Below are 19374 nucleotides of genomic sequence, written 5' to 3' on the forward strand. Positions count from 1 at the left end.
ACTTGAATACAGACTCGCGTGCGAGAACGCAAGTCGTATTACATCGCAAGGTCTGTTTACTCGCCTTTATAGCAACTAATGGAAAAAAAGCGTACTCACCATTCAGCAACCTTCTTGTGGCACCGCATGACCGAGTTCTCAATATCGATGGGATGGTATCGCATCCCGCGCAGCATGATGGTCTCGTCGAGCGCGCCCACCACGAACACGGCGTCGTGCGTGTCGTGCGCGTCCGCGCCGGCGCCAGCGCCGCCCACGCTGCCCGACGCCGACGCCAGCGACTCCGTGTCGCTGTCGCGCAGCAGCGAGCTGTCGTCGCCCGCGCTCGCCGTCGTGCTGATCTCCGTCCGCCGCAGGAACCCGAGGTACCCGGTCCGCGCGTACACCTCGCCCGTGTTCCCCGTCACCAGCTGCGCGCAGAAGTGGTCCGCGTAGTCACTCTCGTCCCCGTATATCGTGAAGTAACCGCTCGCGCTGTGCGGCGATTGAACCCAGATCTCACCCAAATGCGAATCCCCGCATTGACCTTTCGTTTCAGGGTTCGCCGTGATCACTTTCACTCCCGGCAAAAGCTTGCCGGACTCCATTAGACATAGCGAGTGCGGGCTGCCGCGTTCTACTAACGATACTCTGTCGTTGCGCAGCGCACGCAAGTCTACGTACACCGTAGAGGGCTCGGGGCTCGAGGCGCCCTGCAGGCAGATCGCTATGTTCACTCGACAGCCGAAGGACGTCGAGACGGCGCGTGGACTGAGTCCCAGCGCCGAGAACAGCTTCGAGAACGAATTCGTCAAGTTTATCCGCGGCCTCTCCTCGGCGACGACGACGCATGTCCGCACGCACGCCAAGTTAATCCCCTTCGATTTGAGCTGGTTCACGGAGCTTCCTAGCCCTTTAGTGCACAACTCCATCACTCCGTACGAGCAGAACGTGTCCCTCACTTTGTATTGCGACACGGCGCTGAGCCACAGCCCAGGGTTGATCTCCACTTCGGAAGGCGGAATCAAAATCGAGTGATGTCCGGAGTAGATGCTGCTGAGGCACCAGAGAGCGAATCCGAGGCCGCAGTAGGGGTCGAGGCATAGCGCTATATGTCTGGAGGGGTATAATTCGCAGGCGATTTTCATGGATCGACAGAGCGACGTGACCGCGGCGTGTGACATTTTGATGCCGGCGAGCATGCCCGTGGTGGACACGCTGAAGTCGAGGTACGCCAGCATCTCAGCCGTGGGCGCGCGGTACAGGATCGGGAGTTTCTTCTTAGGCATATCATCGGTGTCGAGCGTGATGGGCCAAGCTTTGCTGTCGAGCACGTTGCTGGCCTCCTTGGAGCGCAGCAGTTTTATCACAGACTGGTTGGAGAGGACTAGAGTGGCCTTGCTGACGTCGACGATCATTCTGACGGTGGGCAGCGTGGTGTGCAGGTTCTGCGGGTGCGGCGGGCGGATGGTGACGGGCACGGCGCCCACGTACAGACACCCGTAGAACGCGCAAATGAGATCGATCCCGGGCGGGAAGATGAGCGCTACGTGGTCCCCCGTGTTGACGCGGCCCTTCTCGAGCAGCAGGTTGCCGATCCGCTCCGCCTTCTTGTGCAGCTCGGCGCAGGTCAGCACCTTGGACACGGCGCCCTTCGAGTTGAGGAGCGTGAAGATCACGTGGTCGGAGGTGCTCTGCGCGCGCCATCTCAGGATTTGAGATATAAATTGATACTGAAAAGAAAATACATAGGTTTATATTTTATTTTATTAGTAAAAAGTATTTAAAGACAATAATTCAAAAGTGATTCTTCACAGTTTTCAGGCGTCGGTTAAAGCTATGTCCATGGTTACCTTTCTAGCAGCGTCCGAGTCGTCAGTGTATCCCATGTCACGACCCTGCGCGGACGCGAGGCGGTTGCCCTGCACCAGGTTGCCAACGATCACCGACGCCGGCCCGACGTCTAAGAACAAATACATGAAAATTTTAAAAGCGTACTTATTGGTGAAATTAGAGTGCCCTATCTTAATAGCGCCGTACTGCCTAATTTGAACATATTACTTTAAATTTGTATTATATCAAAATATACATAAATGCTACAGAAAAGGATATTGCTACATCTCGGCACATAACTACACATAACTTCACATACACAAACACATACACATATTGTGAGCATATTGAAGTTCGGGAATTAAGACTTCAAGTCTTCTTCTTTTCTTTGTAAGGTCCTGGCAGAATATCAGCGATGTGGCTTGCGCTTCATAATGCTGAGCCAGCGCCTGTTGTCTGCCACGACACATGGTTTTGAAAATTTGTATTACCTTCTTTTAAAAATGTAACAAATTAGCTTTTAATTTCTACTATAAGATGCATGCCTTTTATCTTTTGTTTTATCTACCATGTATGTTGTGGGAATTAATAAAGTTCTTATCTATCTATCTATCTATCTACTGGTTCATTCACGAAAGCTGGCTCGAATAGAATGAGCGAAACTATTTTTGTACGAATAGCGTACATACCTACTTACTATACACAATTCCTTACATACTAGCTAGAACCAAAAACTTCACATTTTCATGACGCTAACACTATTGAGCAAGACGTCAAAAAGTCATTCCACCAGCACCAGAGATACCCACCTGGGTGTAGTGAGGATCAAATAATTACCCGAATGTATTTCCCTCGGTTTCGGCAGGTTAGTGACGCAAGTATGCGGGCACATTAGCACATTGGCCGGGTGCAGGGTTCCCTCCAGGAATCTCCTCTTGCACTCGCTGAGATGGATGCCGCCGAGAGGAGTCTTCGGCAGGTAGTTGGGCTGCACCAGGGCAAGGCAGTATATCCCGACCTGGTGTATGGAGTCTACCGCTTGCAACACGCGGGACATCCATTGGAATGACTGGAAGACATTTTTAATGTTAGCGTACGAGTACAAAGGTATACACTGATTTAAAATGAAAGTTGTCAAGTCTGTGAACAATAGTTAACCCTTCCGGGTCCCAAGCATCTACATGTATTTACTTATATTTTACTGACATCAGATAATGTCGCTGGGACTCGAAAGGTAGCCTAGCTAATCTACATTTTAGTCATTTATCACACCGATTAGGAGGCAATTAGTCACCTACGAGACAGGCTTTGCCTAGTATAGGAACCAGCAAATCCTAATGATAATACCTAAATGTACATACATAACTGTCACTTAGTTGTAAGACCAGTGGCCCGTTTCTCGAAAGGTACAAGCCTTGTATTACAAGTGTGTTTTCATGTCAACCCATACGATTTGACAGTTCGCGCTCTTGTAACATAAGGCTTGTTTCGAGAAACGGGCCCCAGATAATTCAATTTCTGTTTAAGTTTTTTGTGTGTACAGTAAATACTTTTTACTTTACTTTACTTTTTTAGTTTTTAGAGTTCCGTACCTTAAAACTATAACACGGATCTCTTATGAGATCACTCGTGCGTCTGTCTGTCAGTCTACTTTTTTATAGGTTGAACTTTCTACTTACTCCTTTGCTCTTCGACGATGCATAACATCTCATCCCTCACCACTCTCACAGAGAACAGCAACCGAACTTCATCGGTTCAACAGCTAGCAGACAGTGCTTCTTGGTACAGATACAATAACGTAGTGTGTGCACTTAGAACAGCACTATAACATACCTCTTCTACAGTCCGGCCTCTGCTCCGGAACGATGCATATCCTCTCTTACCTCAACACTCTCACAGAGAACACAGCAATGCGTCCTCGGTATATAAACTTCAACGTTTCAACAGTTAGTACTATATTTAGATGGACAGTACGGTCAGCCAAAAAAGTGGTTTACCACTTTTCAACCTTACGCTGCCGATGCTTTGGAGGCTTGGAAGATTCTCAATTCGGGTGCGCCTGTGCCTGAGAGACAGGGTATTCAACGGCTGTGGGATGACGTTGGGGTGAAGCGGGTGTTTGATGGCCTGCTGGAGCCCTCAGTGGGAGCGGCCCGGGCTAGGCTCCTAGCGGGATAGAGTTCGGAGTTGGGAGCATGGTTGCAGGTGCTTCCCTCCCCTCATATAGAGACGGGTTCCTCGACAACGATTCATTATTCGTATTTAGAATGAGTTTTAGCTATTCTTTTCAACTCTATTTTAAACTCATAAGGTCGAAAAGTGGTAAACCACTTTTTTGGTTGACTGTACCAAGGTATAATCTATCTTCTATCTTCTAAATATATAAAAAAGAAACTGACTGACTGACTGACATATCAACGCACAGCCGAAACCACTGGTCCCAGAGATTCCAAATTTGGCAAGTAGGTTCCTTATACGGTGTAGAGGAGCACTAAGAAAGGATTTTACCAAATTCACCTCCTAAGGGGGTGAAATGGGGGTCCAAAGTTTGTATGGGAAAACAAGATTAGTACGCGGGCGAAGCCGCGGGAAAAGCTAGTAACATATAAGAGCATTATTATAACATACCTCTTCTTCCCCACAGTCCGGCCTCTGCTCAGCGACGATACATATCCGCTCATCCCTCAACACTCTCACAGAGAATACAGCGATGCGTCCTCGGTATATGAACTTCATCGGTTCAACGGCGAGTACTGTTGCGATGATGTCGTCCATGTTGTGTTTGCGGCCCGTCACCGTCATCAGACCGTCGCGGGAGCCGCAGACGAAGACCAGACCTGATGGGAAAAAACAGTTTATTAGCCTGGTCCACAACAAAGACAATAAATATATCGTCATTACTTTGAAAAAATCTCGTATCTCACGCTGCTCCTCAAAGTTAAAACGCAGTAAGTCTATATGCATTCCATACATACTTACTACAATTTTCTTTTCATTGACAGACGAAGATACATGTTTTTTTTAAAGTAGTGACGATATGTAACTCCATGTAGACAGATAAAGTCTAAGAAAAAACCGTACCTCAAAACCATACAGAAAAAGGCACGGTGACCTAGATGACTATACACCTTTGGGGGACGCTCGGCTGGCGGCCAGTGACCTAGATGGCTATCGTACAGTATGGCCACTCCCGCTCCCCGCTGAAAGTGCCACCCACCCCCTCTCGGTTACCGCACAGTTGCCGCCTGTCAAAAACGCGAACAGTCGATCTCACTCATACAAGCTTGGCACGCGTTCACCTACACTAGCTTAGAATGTGTGCTAGGAACGCGCCTCTTTCATATATATTTGATCGCCAGTGTCCGAGATGTGACTACGAACACAGTATTAGCCCCGCTAGGCCCCAGTACTCACCACCAGGCCCCAAGAATCCGAGCAGCCCGCTCCTCACGTAGCTCTCCTCGCCTATAGTATCGCCATCAGCGTCGAGGGGCCTCACTCGGAACACGGTGTTCGTTAGCCCCGGCAGGCCCCAGTACCCGGACCCCGTGGCCCCGGACAGCACGCAGATTTCACCCACTTCGTCCGTCTTGCAGAGATACGCGGGACCCTCCATTTTGACTACGACGATTACGCCTGTGGGACAAATTAGGTGTTAATATTGTGAGCCAAATAGTTGTTGTATGATATTGCACAAATACCTACTTAGGGCCAGTTGCAGCAACCACAGTTAGCAAACACATCAACGTGATGCAGCAGAAGTCTATGGATATTCCTATACAAAAAAATTGCGAACCAACCAAGTTTTGAGTAACCGAGCCTTAGTTTGTGTTGGTTCAAAGTACAAAATTACAAAGGTTGAACGTCTAAAGTTTCATTGAAAGCGAAAAAGTTAATTTCTACGGTTTTAATCGAGAGTCACTTTATTTTGAATTTCAAACGAGTTTCAAACCGTTGAGCTCTGAAACATGATTCTGTTTTGAATGAATATAGTATTTTGGTCAGAAGTACACGAGAGCATAACCTATCCGCAGTCTTGCAGCTTTAGCTACGCGAAAAAGTTCTCTGCATCCACCGGGACGACTCTATACGACAGTCCGGAAATAGACAACACACCGCAAAAAAAGGATGTTGCCCACTAAATACTAGGATATGATGACACTTACACGACGGCATGACCTGCTCGCAGTCCTGCAGCTTCAGCGACGAGAAAAAGTTCTCTGCATCCACCCGGACGGCTCTTTAAGACAGTCCGGAAATAGACAGCACACCGCAAAGGCTATATAATGACACTTACACGACGGCATGACCTGCCCGCAGTCCTGCAGCGTGAGCGACGTGAGCGAGTTCTCCGCGTCCACCCGGACGACGCCGTACGACAGCCCGGACATGGACAGCACGCCGCGTCCGGCAGAGGAGCCCCCGCGGCCCGCGCGCCGGACGCACACGACCAGCGACTCGCTGCTGCACGCGCACGGGCAGATGGCGTCGCCGCGGACACCTTTAAGACAAAATATACATGTTAAAAGTAAGTATGAGTGTTTTTAAATATTTTATTTATTTATCATTCTATAAGGCTTGCTAAGGTTAAGGCTTGCAATTGCTAAGTAAATATGGAGTTTTCAGACAGCTAATGTGATGGATAGCGGCCTGTCTATTACATAGTTTATAATGAAAATCCGTCAAATGATAATTTCCCAAACTGTTGTAATGCAACTTTTATAACCACAACTGTTCATTTCGCAAATGTTTCACTTAGACTAGAAAAGTTTGCTCAACTTTACTTTCGTCAAATTAATTACTGGACAAAATTATTTTGTCAATTATTTGATTTGTTTAGTAAAAAAATGTTTCTTTAAAAACACACCATGCAAAACCACTTTTTGACAAGTGTTTTAACATGATTGTTTTCATTTACCGAATTTCATTTCCCAAACAGATTTTAACAACTACTTACACGTTTGCTTCCCACAAACACTTCTGACGAAAATACCATAATTATGACGACTCAAATAATCTTTAAAAACCTAAACATAGCCTAAAAACCTAAAAGTAGGTTTAGGTAGGTTGGATTGGAATTGTGACCCCCACAAAAAACTGTTGCTAAGAAAGTATAGGTTTAGGTTAGGTTGGAACTGCGACTCCCACACAAAACTGTTGCTAAGAAAGTAGGTTTAGGTAAGGTTAGAACTGCGACCCCCACACAAAACTCTTGCTAAGAAAGTAGGTTTAGGTTAGGTTGGAACTGCGACCCCCACACAAAACTGTTGCTAAGAAAGTAGGTTTAGATTAGGTTGGAACTGCGACCCCCACACAAAACTGTTGCTAAGAAAGTAGGTTTAGGTTAGGTTAGAACTGCGACCCCCACATAAAACTCTTGCTAAGAAAGTAGGTTTAGGTTAGGTTGGAACTGCGACCCCCACACAAAACTGTTGCTAAGAAAGTATGTTTAAGTTAGGTTAGAACTGCGACTCCCACACAAAACTGTTGCTAAGAATGTAGGTTTAGGTTAGGTTAGAATTGCGACCCCCACACAAAATATTGCTAAGGTTTAGATTAGGTTAGAACTGCGACCCCCACACAAAACTGTTGCCAAGAAAGTAGGTTTAGATTAGGTTAGAACTGCGACCCCCACACAAAACTGTTGCTAAGAAAGTAGGTTTAGGTTAGGTTAGATCTGCCACCCCCACACAAAACTGTTGCTAAGAAAGTAGGTTTAGGTTAGGTTAGAACTGCGACCCCCACACAAAACTGTTGCTAAGAAAGTAGGTTTAGGTTAGGTTGGAACTGCGACCCCCACACAAAACTTTGCTAAGAAAGTAGGTTAAGAGGATACGATACCGAAGCACGAATTCAAATTTGAGATTTTTAGGTCTTTATCGCCGTCGCGCTGACGGGGGCGGCACCCACAGAGAGGCCCTGTGTGCGTGCGCGTGGCGCACGCACACACCCACGTCCGCCGTCGGCGCAAGTACTTACTCGCGCTCAAGCGCTCTCTATATTTTGTCTTGTTTCGGACTTCGTGTCGTGCATAATGTTTTGGACTCCGTGAAGATATTAATTGTTTTAAGGAATGGTAGAAACAATTCCTTATCTTATACATAATGTGATTATCTTAAAAGATGATTTCTTTTAAGATAGTCACATTGTTAGCGAAATAAAGTTATTCGGTATGTAAAAAGCTAAAACCTTTTCGATTTCAAAGAGAAGCCATATTAAGTATAGGAGTAGGTACGTACAATCAACCAATTAATCTGAATCCTAGGTCATAGGCCAATCTAGACCCTTTCACAGTAAAAGTAAAACTGGCTTCTGTAGCAAATAAAGGACGGTGTCAATACGACAGGGTTCTAGAGTGGCCTAGGATTCTACATAATTGGTTGACAGTATCTACCTACCAAAAATGTATGTGAATCTTATTCTTTTATTTTGCACATGTTTGACAGAAGTGACAGCGTAGGAAAATTTAACTAGGTAACAATTTGGTACCTATTATACTTACCAGACACCGGATTATGTTCCAAGGTAATTAGAACTTTTTAGCAGAATACTAACAAAAAATCTGCCAAACAAAATCTTATTGCATAATTATGAAGCATAAGGACCTTTATGGAAACCTACATATGCATCTTATATTTCTAATGTTCTAGGGTTGTGTATACATATTACCTACCTAGCATTAGAAATACAAGGCTTAGCACAGAACAAGACCAACCATAAAAATGCTTAACTAATTTGCCAGCTAAATTTAAACCTAGGTATCGGTACTTAAACGTATAGATACTTTTGATATTTTTATTATTTAAAACTTATTTATACTTACATATCAGCATTTCTGTTACCATAGAATTAAAACGTATATAACACTCATTTCATCTACCAACTAAAGGCATCTGTAATCTACATACAAATAAGGCCCGGTTAAAAGTCTCGAAATGTTATGTACATTTTATAATTAGATAAGTGTAAATGGGTCAAAAAATTGGGTCCATGTGCAATTGTGCATTAAGTAGGTGCACTTATCCCAAATTGCTGCATGTATGAAATAAGGCCCATCAGTAACTTAACAAAAAATAAGGCATTTCTTACATACCGAATTAAGCGTATTGTGTCGCTTAACTTCAAACCTGGATAAATCCATTCTGCTACAAGGTTAATATATATTTTTTATATATTCAATCTTAAAGCAGAATGGATTTAAGTACCCAAGTTTGAAACTAAGCGACACAATTGATAGTATGTATCTAGGAGATATTTTCTTTACAAAATCGTATTATTCAATTGATAGTATGTATCTAGGAGATATTTTCTTTACAAAATCGTATTATTCAAGAGCACAGTTCAAGAGCGCTATGATAAACGCACGTCGAAATAAAGTAAAATTGACAATATTTACCGATGAGATTGTGCTCTGTGTGTAATGGTAAACATTAATAATATGAAAAGTAATTGTTTCAGTCAGAGCATCTTCACTCGTCTATTTCGTCTTACTCTTTAGTTGTGAAACATGGGTGACAAAGGACGGTCGCCAGAAGGAAAAGAATAAAAATATATGGATACCTATATATATTATAATATTTATCCCGTAGGAGAGCAGGTTACTTCAAAGTACTTTAATTAACTACCTAATTTTAATGTTGTCTTCGGTTCCCGTCGTCGTTCGTCGTTCGTCGAATCCCGGTAAGGGTATTTATTTGTGTGATGAGCACAGATATTTGTTCCTGAGTCATGGATGTTTTCTATGTATATAAGTATGTATTTATCTATTTAAGTATGGTTTTGTATTTATCTATGGGATATGGGTTAAATTGTGGCGTAGGCGAGAGGCTGGCAACCTGTCACTGCAATGTCACAGTTTCGTTTTCTTTCAACCCCTTATTTGCCAAGAATGGCACTGAAGCTTTATTAGTTTCATGTGTTCTGCCTACCCCTTTATGGGATACAGGCGTGATTGTATGTATGTATGTTATCTATTTAAGTATGTATTATTTATTTATTTATTAGTAAAAACATGTTTACATGACATTACAGTAAAACCAATGCGTCACGAAACTTAGATAACAAAAAGAAAAAAAAACAGTAAGTAAGAACATGAAAAAAAAAACATACAATCAAGTTTAAAACTAAACAATTTATTTGGGCGATGACGTAACAGCGTGGCTCCGTTGCGTCGTTTGCCCCGGTGTAGGATTCGGCAAGTTGCCCCGGAATCGCCGAAAAACCACACCTTTCGGCCAGAAGTCTGCGCTCGCGATGGTGTCCTGCGCTATATCGTCGCCTAGCACCCATAGTACAAGCTTTGCTTAGTTTGGGGCTAAGTTGATCTGTGTAAGGTGTCCCCAATATTTATTTAATTATTTAATTACTTACCATAATGTAATAAAATGTGCATTTTTTCGTGGTTACCAACATGCATACCAACCATAAAAATGCTTAACTAATTTGCCAGCTAAATTTAAACCTAGGCTATTTAAACGTATAGATACTTTTATCTTATTTATTTATAGTTATTATTTAGATCTTATTTATACTTTTCGGCAAAGCATTTTTGTTACCGCAGAATTAAAACGTTGGTAATACTCATTTCATCTACCTACTAAGGGCATATGTAATGTCAATGCAAACAAGGCCCGGCTATTAAGTTTCGAAATGTTATGTACATTTTATAAATTGATAAGTGTAAATGGTTCAAAAATTTCGTGCAGTAAGTAAAAAAGTAAAAAGTAAGTATTATTAAACAGAAAAACTATGGGTCTTATTTGATGCAGGTATGAAATAAGGCCCATGCCGCCCATGTGTCCACATGTTCACAACCTTCGATACCCAAGAAGTAGCGCTGCGGAAATAGAGATGGATCGGATATAATCTTCAAAGATGAGCTATATCAACAGCGCCAGTATTTGAGTGGTGGCCTCAGAGTGGAAGGCGACCCCGCAAACGCCCAGTACTTATGATACACAATACACATAAACACAATACATTATAATATTTATTGCCCCGTAGGACAGCAGGCTACCCCACACTACTTTAATTAAGTACCTAATTTTGTCCCTTTAAACTTAATATGAAATAAAGTCTGCCTATCTTGACCACATTGACCTTGACGCACTGTTTGTTAAGACTTGAACCCCTCTAATTTAGAGTACCATATCCTAAATACATAGTCCTGAATAAATGTGTTTTAGACGACAGACCGTAGTATAAATACTTATCTCAAAAATTGATGATTGAATTCATGAACACAATGTTTACACAAAGTTATAAAACTTAAGAAGCGAGCGATGGGCCTTATTTAGAGAAGTAACTATTTAGGGCATTTTTTGATTCTATGTCTGCGAAGAAAATATACAAAACGGCATGATTGATAAAACTTAGAAGAAATATAAGCACTGGGCCGTATTAAGGGCAGGTACTGGTACCAACCTGAACAAACTATGTTTTACTAAATAAGGCCCATCGTTTTTTTTAATATTTTAAAACATGACTTAAATTACTAATATTATGTCTGTTTTTATTGTGTGTAAATAAGTACATATAATATGACTAATATAACTACTTACCTAATTGGTGTTCGGCAGAATAGTAATAAATAAACAATGATGACCGAATACCAAATTTTCGGCAAAATGGCTGAAAAGACCGAATACCAAATAGTTGCCTAATATTCGTGGAATCTATCGTAAAATACAGCATAACTTTATAATTGTTACTAGTAAACCAATGACGAGAAAAGTTATGCATGTATAAAATAAACCTATACCTGTATGCAATTGTTACGTACCTATACTTATAAAAATATGGACTTAGTATTTCCACAGAATATATAATACAGATTCAAACTTTCACGATTTTTACACATATTTAAAATTGCAAACGGGACTTAATCGCGTATTTACTATGTTTTAAACACTAACCTCCGACGTTTCAAGGACGGCATTGTCCCCGTGGTCTCGGAGCAGACTGGTCTTTTTTGGACCACCAATTTTAAATATGAACATATAATAGTACGTATTTCTAACTAAAAAGTTCGTCAAACACGGTATGTCGATATTTCGACGTAGTATATCGATAATTTTTCACATCACTAGATTATCGACATTAGATGTCGAGTATTTCCCATCACTTTATTTCAGTGTACGTATATAAAAACTTAGCCCCGCCCCTAAATTTGGTGCGATAGGGACAACTGCAGCTCAGGCGCGAAATCCCGCGTAAAAACTGCAAAAATCGAGGTTCCGCTCTCGACTGTTTCCTCCTCCAAAACTTAACCAATCGTTACGAAATTTGGAAATCAGAATGACAAGGAAATTATCTGTGTCGGACCGTTTCGTTTTTTTGGATAATTGATCTCAGTTTTTAATACCACGCCTTTCTTTCTGGCAAATTCAATTAAGCCGTTTTTGCCAACTTTGAGAGGCTCTAATTCCTTTTAAAACAAAAATATCAAAAAAAGCAAAACGGTCCGACACAGATATTGATAATAAAAGTCTGTGTTGAAAAAACCATTGATCTAGCTTCAAAAACCAGAGAGGAAACAGGCGAGAGCGTTTGTATGGAGAAATGAGGGGTATAGTAGCGTCTTAAGTTAGAACTGCGACCCCCACACAAAACTTTTGCTAAGAAAGTAGGTTTAGGTTAGGTTGGAACTGCGACACCCACACAAAACTGTTGCTAAGAAAGTAGGTTTAGGTTAGATTAGAACTGCGACCCCCACACAAAACTTTGCTAAGAATGTTTTAGGTTGGAACTGCGACCCCACACAAAACTGTTGCTAAGAAAGTAGGTTTAGGTTAGGTTAAAACTGCGACCCCCACACAAAATGTTGCTAAGAAAGTAGCTTTACCCGCAACGCCGGAGCAGACGCGGAGTCCGACTTGTCACTAGAACCTGACTGTTTTTAGGGTTCCGTACTCAACTAGGAACCCTTATAGTTTCGCCATGTCTGTCTGTCCGTCCGTCCGTCCGTCCGTCCGTCCGTCCGTCCGTCCGTCCGTCCGTCCGTCCGTCCGCGGATAATCTCAGTAACCGTTAGCACTAGAAAGCTGAAATTTGGTACCAATATGTATATCAATCACGCCAACAAAGTGCAAAAATAAAAAATGGAATAAAATGTTTTATTAGGGTACTCCCCCTACATGTAAAGTGGGGGCTGATTTTTTTTTTTCATTCCAACCGGTCTGGCACCATTTCAACCAGTAGCATGCCGCACGCTTAGCAAGATTTTATGGTCACTCTAGAGACCTGAAGAGAAACTGGTCGCAGGAAACAGCGACCAGGGGTTGGCGACATCAGCGACGACTAACATGCGTAGCGACCTCAGCGAGATCTTATTGCCATGTTAGTTTAGTTGTCTGCTTTATACTGCCTCACCCTTGCTCTGGAACATGGACAAGAACTGGTCGCAGGGCGACAGTAACCAGCGACCATCAGCGACCAACAAGTCACAAGAGCTCGTCCAGATTTTATAATCATGTGTCTAATGTCTACTTTACTAATGTAAAGTAAGTCAGTACTTACCCTTGCTCTGGAATACAGACAAGAACTGGTCGCAGGATGACAGCGACCAGGGGTTGGCGCCATCAGCGACCAGTAACATGCGCAGCGAGCTCAGTGAGATCTCCTTGTGGTCGCGTGTGGCCAGCAGACCCCAGTGGAGGTCGCGGGACTTCACTATTGCTACTGATGCCCTGAAAATGTAAATATATTAAATATTTTCCTTATTAAACTATGGAGATACTTTTGAAATAAGATACAGATGTAATGCGAAAAGATTTACCTTCGTATTATTACGGAAACTTACGAACATGTTATGCTATTTCAGTCAGTCTCAGTACAAGATGTACTGACATTGACTGAACTAGCATGACAAATACGAACGTCTCCGGAAAAATACGAAGAAAACACTTCTCGCACTACATCTGTAACAGCTTGTGTATGCGATGATGAAAATAATATACAGAGTGGGGCCTGTAACCAAGGTGAAGAATTGAACTGTAGGCTATTCTCCTTATACTGATCAACATTTGTTCGGCGACTTTTAAAATAAACTTGTATTTTGATTTTTATTACCCTTGAAAGTTTTTTCTAAGAGGTAATGTATTGCGAATTCTGTTAAGTCTAAAGTGTGACAGACAACGTCAATGACAACAATAATGGCGTACATTAAAGCTAATATTTATTTTGTATGAAAAATTAAAAATTTACAGACTTCATAATTTTTAAAAGTCACTGAACAAATGTTGATCAGTATAAGGAGAATAGCCAGTTACAGTTCAATTAGAGGCACAGTATAACAAAGAGTACTATCGTACAGTATGGCCACTTCCACTCCCCGCTGAAAGCGCCGCCCACCCCCTCTCGGTTACCTCACAGTTACCGCCTGTCAAAAACGCGAACAGTCAACCTGTCATATCTCACTCATACAAGCATGGTACGCGTTCACCTATACGAGCTTAGAATGTGTGCTAGGAACGCGCCTCTTTCATATATTTCATCGCCAGTGTCCGAGATGTGGTAGAGGTAATAATAGAATTCGCGATGCTCGTTATTTTAACTTTTGGGTTCATCCCGGTGAAATCTTTCGCATTTTAATGACAAAATATCAATAAAACTGTTTAATCTTGAATGACGACTTCTGTGAACTATGTCTGCTTGAAACTATGAGTATCTTAGTAACTAACAAATAATACCTGTAGTTTATATCTCTATCAATCCCATTCAGATTTCAATCTAACATTAATGTTAAAAACATCCTCATGGTTCGGTTGTTTCACCAATGATGTAAAACATAACATATTTGTAATACTGTACCTATAGACACCAGAATCTAAGTAGGTACTTAAGTACTTTATATTTTAAGATGATTTCAAATTGTTTTGTAAACTTGTCAACTTCGCTTGGCAGTAATTTGAATCGGCTAAGGCAATATGTATAAATATAATTATATAAATATGTAATAATACAGCATGACAAATTGGCATGATGAACTCGTGTTTTAAAGTGAATCATGTTTTGAATCAGACTTCGCAAATGCAGTATTAATAAAGACTAAATTGAGACTTAGGCTCCCCGAAATATACGCGAGTGACTAAAAATAAGTGAGTTAAACTGTAAAATTAGCTTTATGTTGGTATTACTCATGAGTCTCATGACACTAAAAAATTAATAAGTGTTTATAAAGTCTGTACATGTAGTAACAGAGTGACGGAAAAGACAAACATACATACATGTATTACTTACATAGCAATGTACGTTTCTTTCAAAATTTTATCTTTCATTTTGTGTTCCTATACTCCGATGAAATACATATTAGAATAACATTCGCAATCGGCATAGGCAACTTTAAATAGGTCACCAAATTAATTGGAACTGGTTGAATTAATTAGATTAATCACATTGACGTTACAGTAGCATGTCCGTAGCGTAGGTGTTATAAATTTGCCGCGCATTGACATCAATTCTTTTTCTTTTACATTTTACAAATATCGATTCGTTTTTTTTTCTAATGTGGTCAGGTGTCCTCAACAAGTTGTAGATAAGTAATGATCATCGCCATCGCTTACAATTGGAACGTAAAAATCTCAATTCGCTTTTGCAATAACGCGTAGTAAGTACGAGTACAGATGAAGTGCGTAAAGGATTTCCTTCGTGTTTTTCCGGAAATGTTCGTATTTGTCATGCTAGTTCAGTCTATGTCAGCACATCTTGTACTGAGACTGACTGAAATAGCACGACACGTTCGTACGTTTCCTTAACAATACGGCGGCAAATCTTTTCGCACTCCATCTGTATCGAGTATATGACGTTCACTTGTTTTCCCTTACCTTTAGTTGTACTGCATTAAGAGTCAACAATTACCTGTGTTTAGTGATCATGTGCATCCATGTGCATGACTTTCATAAACGCATACGAAATGAATGATACGTGCATGCCGTTGAGCACTCTCACTAGCACGGCGTGTCACAGCCCGATCTCCCATACTATCACACTTATTCCTTACTCTGTACTTATCATTCTAACTAGCAGTTTATAGTCTAATAGTTACCTGTATTTAGTAATCATGTGCATCCACGAGGCGGGGCTGACTTTCATGAGCGCGTACGGGATGAATATAACGTGCATCCCGTTGAGCACGCTCGCTAGCACGGCGTGTCACAGCCCGATCTCCCATACTATCACACTTATTCCTTACTCTGTACTTATCATTCTAACTAGCAGTTTATAGTCTAATAGTTACCTGTATTTAGTAATCATGTGCATCCACGAGGCGGGGCTGACTTTCATGAGCGCGTACGGGATGAATATAACGTGCATCCCGTTGAGCACGCTCGCGAGCACGGCGTGTCACAGCCCGATCTCCCATACTATCACACTTATTCCTTACTCTGTACTTATCATTCTAACTAGCAGTTTATAGTCTAATAGTTACCTGTATTTAGTAATCATGTGCATCCACGAGGCGGGGCTGACTTTCATGAGCGCGTACGGGATGAATATAACGTGCATCCCGTTGAGCACGCTCGCGAGCACGGCGTGCCAAAGCCCGGTCTCGCGCTTGAAGTCGAGCACACACACCATGTGCTCACCCTCGGTGTAGTTGCACGCTACGGAGAGCATGCGACAGTGAGCCAGCATTGATTGGCTGAAATAGATTAAATTAGTTGGATTAATGTTCAATATTAAATGTACGGTCAACCAATTGGAATCCTAGGTCACGAGTGAGGCATTCTGGCTTACTGGCCGTATTTGTCTATATATTGTATTGTATTTCAAGCCTGAGAAGCCTAATTAAAATTTACACAATAATTATGTACGACCACTTATATGCGTGTAGTGTGTACTAAAAACAAATTGTTTTACTATTGGAAATACGACTACAGTAATTTTGATACACAACTTCAGTTTAGTTTATTTATATGTTTAATTAATCGAAAATTTCTGTTTCAACATCTAAATAGGAGGACTTCATGATTAAAGAAAGTATATTGGTACGAACTTTTCTGTGTCCATATCTACTTATCGACCCGGAAATGTACCTACATACAATTGTCAGTGTCAACTATCTGCGTACCTGCGTAGTGAAACAGACCACTATAGAAAACTAACCAAAGCGACACCTGTTTATTACATAGTGTAACTAACCAAAACTGCAACATTCACCCGCATCCTGCATCTTGTTATCAAACGTACAGATCTAGATGGCGTTAGTAGACGCATTGCTCAAAGTTTCACTGCATGTAAACTTCAACTAAGTTTTGTATACTAGCTTGTATGTACTGTCCTCCACGCTGTTAACTGTAATCACGAGAAGGACTACCCGTCCTTGTCTTACTGAATTAATAAGAGTGGGACGGGTAATCTATCTCGCGGGCGAGACACTGTCGCTCCTATTATGTGCTTGCTACTGGTTGTACCGAAACCTTATTCGAGAGACATAACGTGCAATGCTACTCATGTTTATAGTACTACGCTTCAGCGATTGAATTCCACAAGATCATATTCGTACAACCTATTTGAATTTAACTTTAAATCTGTGTAGCTAAAGATGGTTTTTGCTACAGTTTCATTGTGAATGTGATTCGGTCGTATAGTAACAAAGTTAAACCGTCCAGTTAAAGTTTTCGTATACAAAGTGCGAACTCTGAACAAGTTATTGTAATGCAGGAGGCGATAGCTTGACGAGATACCTTTAACTTTGATAACTTTATGTTTTTTGTTGAAATTAAGTATAATAGAGTGGTTGGGTTGGGAGCAACTAAATGCAAAAAAAAAATCAAAGATACATCTGTATCTCTCCATTACTAATTGTACAAGTTGTCCGACATTAATACACAGTTTTGGTGTAAATAAATGGCATAATCGAGAGTAAATATTCTGCCATTTATTCGACTGCGTTCGAGACTAAATTTTACTAAAATTTTGATTAAAAAAAAGATGATCAAAGGTGTTGTATGCATTGTCATACACTGCCACAACGAATAGCAAATATTTCGCTGAAAATATTTGTCTACACAGAACGAGGCAAAATGCTCGCACGGCAAAATCCAACGTAGACGTGCTTCGTCGCTCGACCGAGGAAAATGCGTGCGCTACACCGGCGTAGGCACGTCTGCATTATTAGCCGTTTGACGCGACGGAAATTTTTCCTTTGGACACATTGTGAATCTGCGAGGAATGTTTCCAGTGGACTTTTTTATTGTCACCGTGTGACGATGACGGCAATGGTAGACCCGTCGACGGCCGACGTATGTTCAATATGCGCGGGGCTGTCATCTGGGGGGCTCGCGGTCAGGACCCAGTCTCACCAGGGCGGGGAATCCTTTCTTTGCACTTTGATACTTACCGTGTGACTATGACGCCCATGGCAGACCCGTCGACCGCCGACGTATGCTCAATATGCGCGGGGCTGTCATCCGCGGGGCGAGGGGGCGGGATCCAGTCTCGCGGGGGGCGAGGAAGTTTCTCTGTGGACACCCATTGGAGGGACGGCCAGCCGCGAAATGAGACCACGTCACCGGATGACGTCTTTGGCAGACCTGGGGAGAAGAATACAGTTAAGGTTGTAAGAGGAAATTTCGACTTTAGCATCATGTGTTGCTGTGTAGTTATTACTGAAGTTTTAGGTCTGAAATTTCTACACAAGATATTTAAGGATACAATTTTTCTTTATGCCATTCAAAGAACCCTTTTAAATACTTATTCTTTCCTCGAAAGTTTGTCCAAAGTTAACTCTAAAAACGAAAATACAGCATCTGGAAAGTCTGTGTTTGTCCGACTTTCAGGGCAAAACAGAGCGACGAACTTACGTGATTTTTTAAGTGGAGATACTTGAAGGGATGTAGAGTGACATAGACTATTTTTGTCTCTTTCTAACCCCTCCCACTTCTTTAAAATGGGAGTTGGTATGGAGCACTCCGCAATTTTCGAATTACCACGAACGAATCCGCGAGCAAAAGCTAGAAGTACTTCATATACCAAAGACTCAGACTGCCCTAATGCATAAACTTGGAAATGAAAAATCGTAAATGTCTTGTATTTAAACGAATAACCTGTTAAAGCATCTCGACAATGAACATTCTCTTGCTTGATTCTCCTAGCTTTAACTTAGTTTATTATAACTTTACGATATTGAGAATGCATTTTAGATGATCCTTTGTATTGTATTTTTAAAACTAGCTACCTTTTATCGTCGGTAAATAGCACAAATGTGCTAAAGCCACAAGACTTTCTCTCTGGAAAAGGAAACACAGATATCTAAAGTTTCTTATCTTAGCATTTTGTATAGAAATCTAGAAGAAATGGTAGTACGAAAAGGTATTTTCATTGTGGAACGCTCGGGAAATGCAATGCATGAAAGACTCTGAAGACATATGATATTTGTTTAGATAAGTCCTGTTTATAAACATAGGCCTAGTCATTCACATACAGTACGTAGGCTTACTCGCACATAGAAGATATACACATAGTATTAACATACACAATGAAAATGTTTTGTTTATTTAGAATACCTATCATATTTTCTAGAACTCACGGCTACTATTTCTATTTTCTTATTATTCATTT

At 41.6% G+C, this 19374-nt stretch overlaps 1 protein-coding gene across 1 annotated transcript in view; it reads right to left on the reverse strand.

Annotated features, from left to right (window-relative positions):
* LOC125240555 (disco-interacting protein 2) overlaps nucleotides 1–19374 on the reverse strand; it is a 143614-nt gene that overhangs the window by 3881 nt on the left and 120359 nt on the right. The window contains 9 exon segments of the mRNA XM_048148485.1: nucleotides 100–1712; nucleotides 1833–1942; nucleotides 2650–2881; nucleotides 4441–4649; nucleotides 5227–5448; nucleotides 6110–6313; nucleotides 13330–13499; nucleotides 16241–16453; nucleotides 18155–18347. Coding sequence (XP_048004442.1) covers nucleotides 100–1712; nucleotides 1833–1942; nucleotides 2650–2881; nucleotides 4441–4649; nucleotides 5227–5448; nucleotides 6110–6313; nucleotides 13330–13499; nucleotides 16241–16453; nucleotides 18155–18347 — 3166 coding nt within the window.

Source organism: Leguminivora glycinivorella, chromosome Z (genome assembly GCF_023078275.1).
Source record: "Leguminivora glycinivorella isolate SPB_JAAS2020 chromosome Z, LegGlyc_1.1, whole genome shotgun sequence".
Lineage (NCBI taxonomy): Eukaryota > Metazoa > Arthropoda > Insecta > Lepidoptera > Tortricidae > Leguminivora > Leguminivora glycinivorella.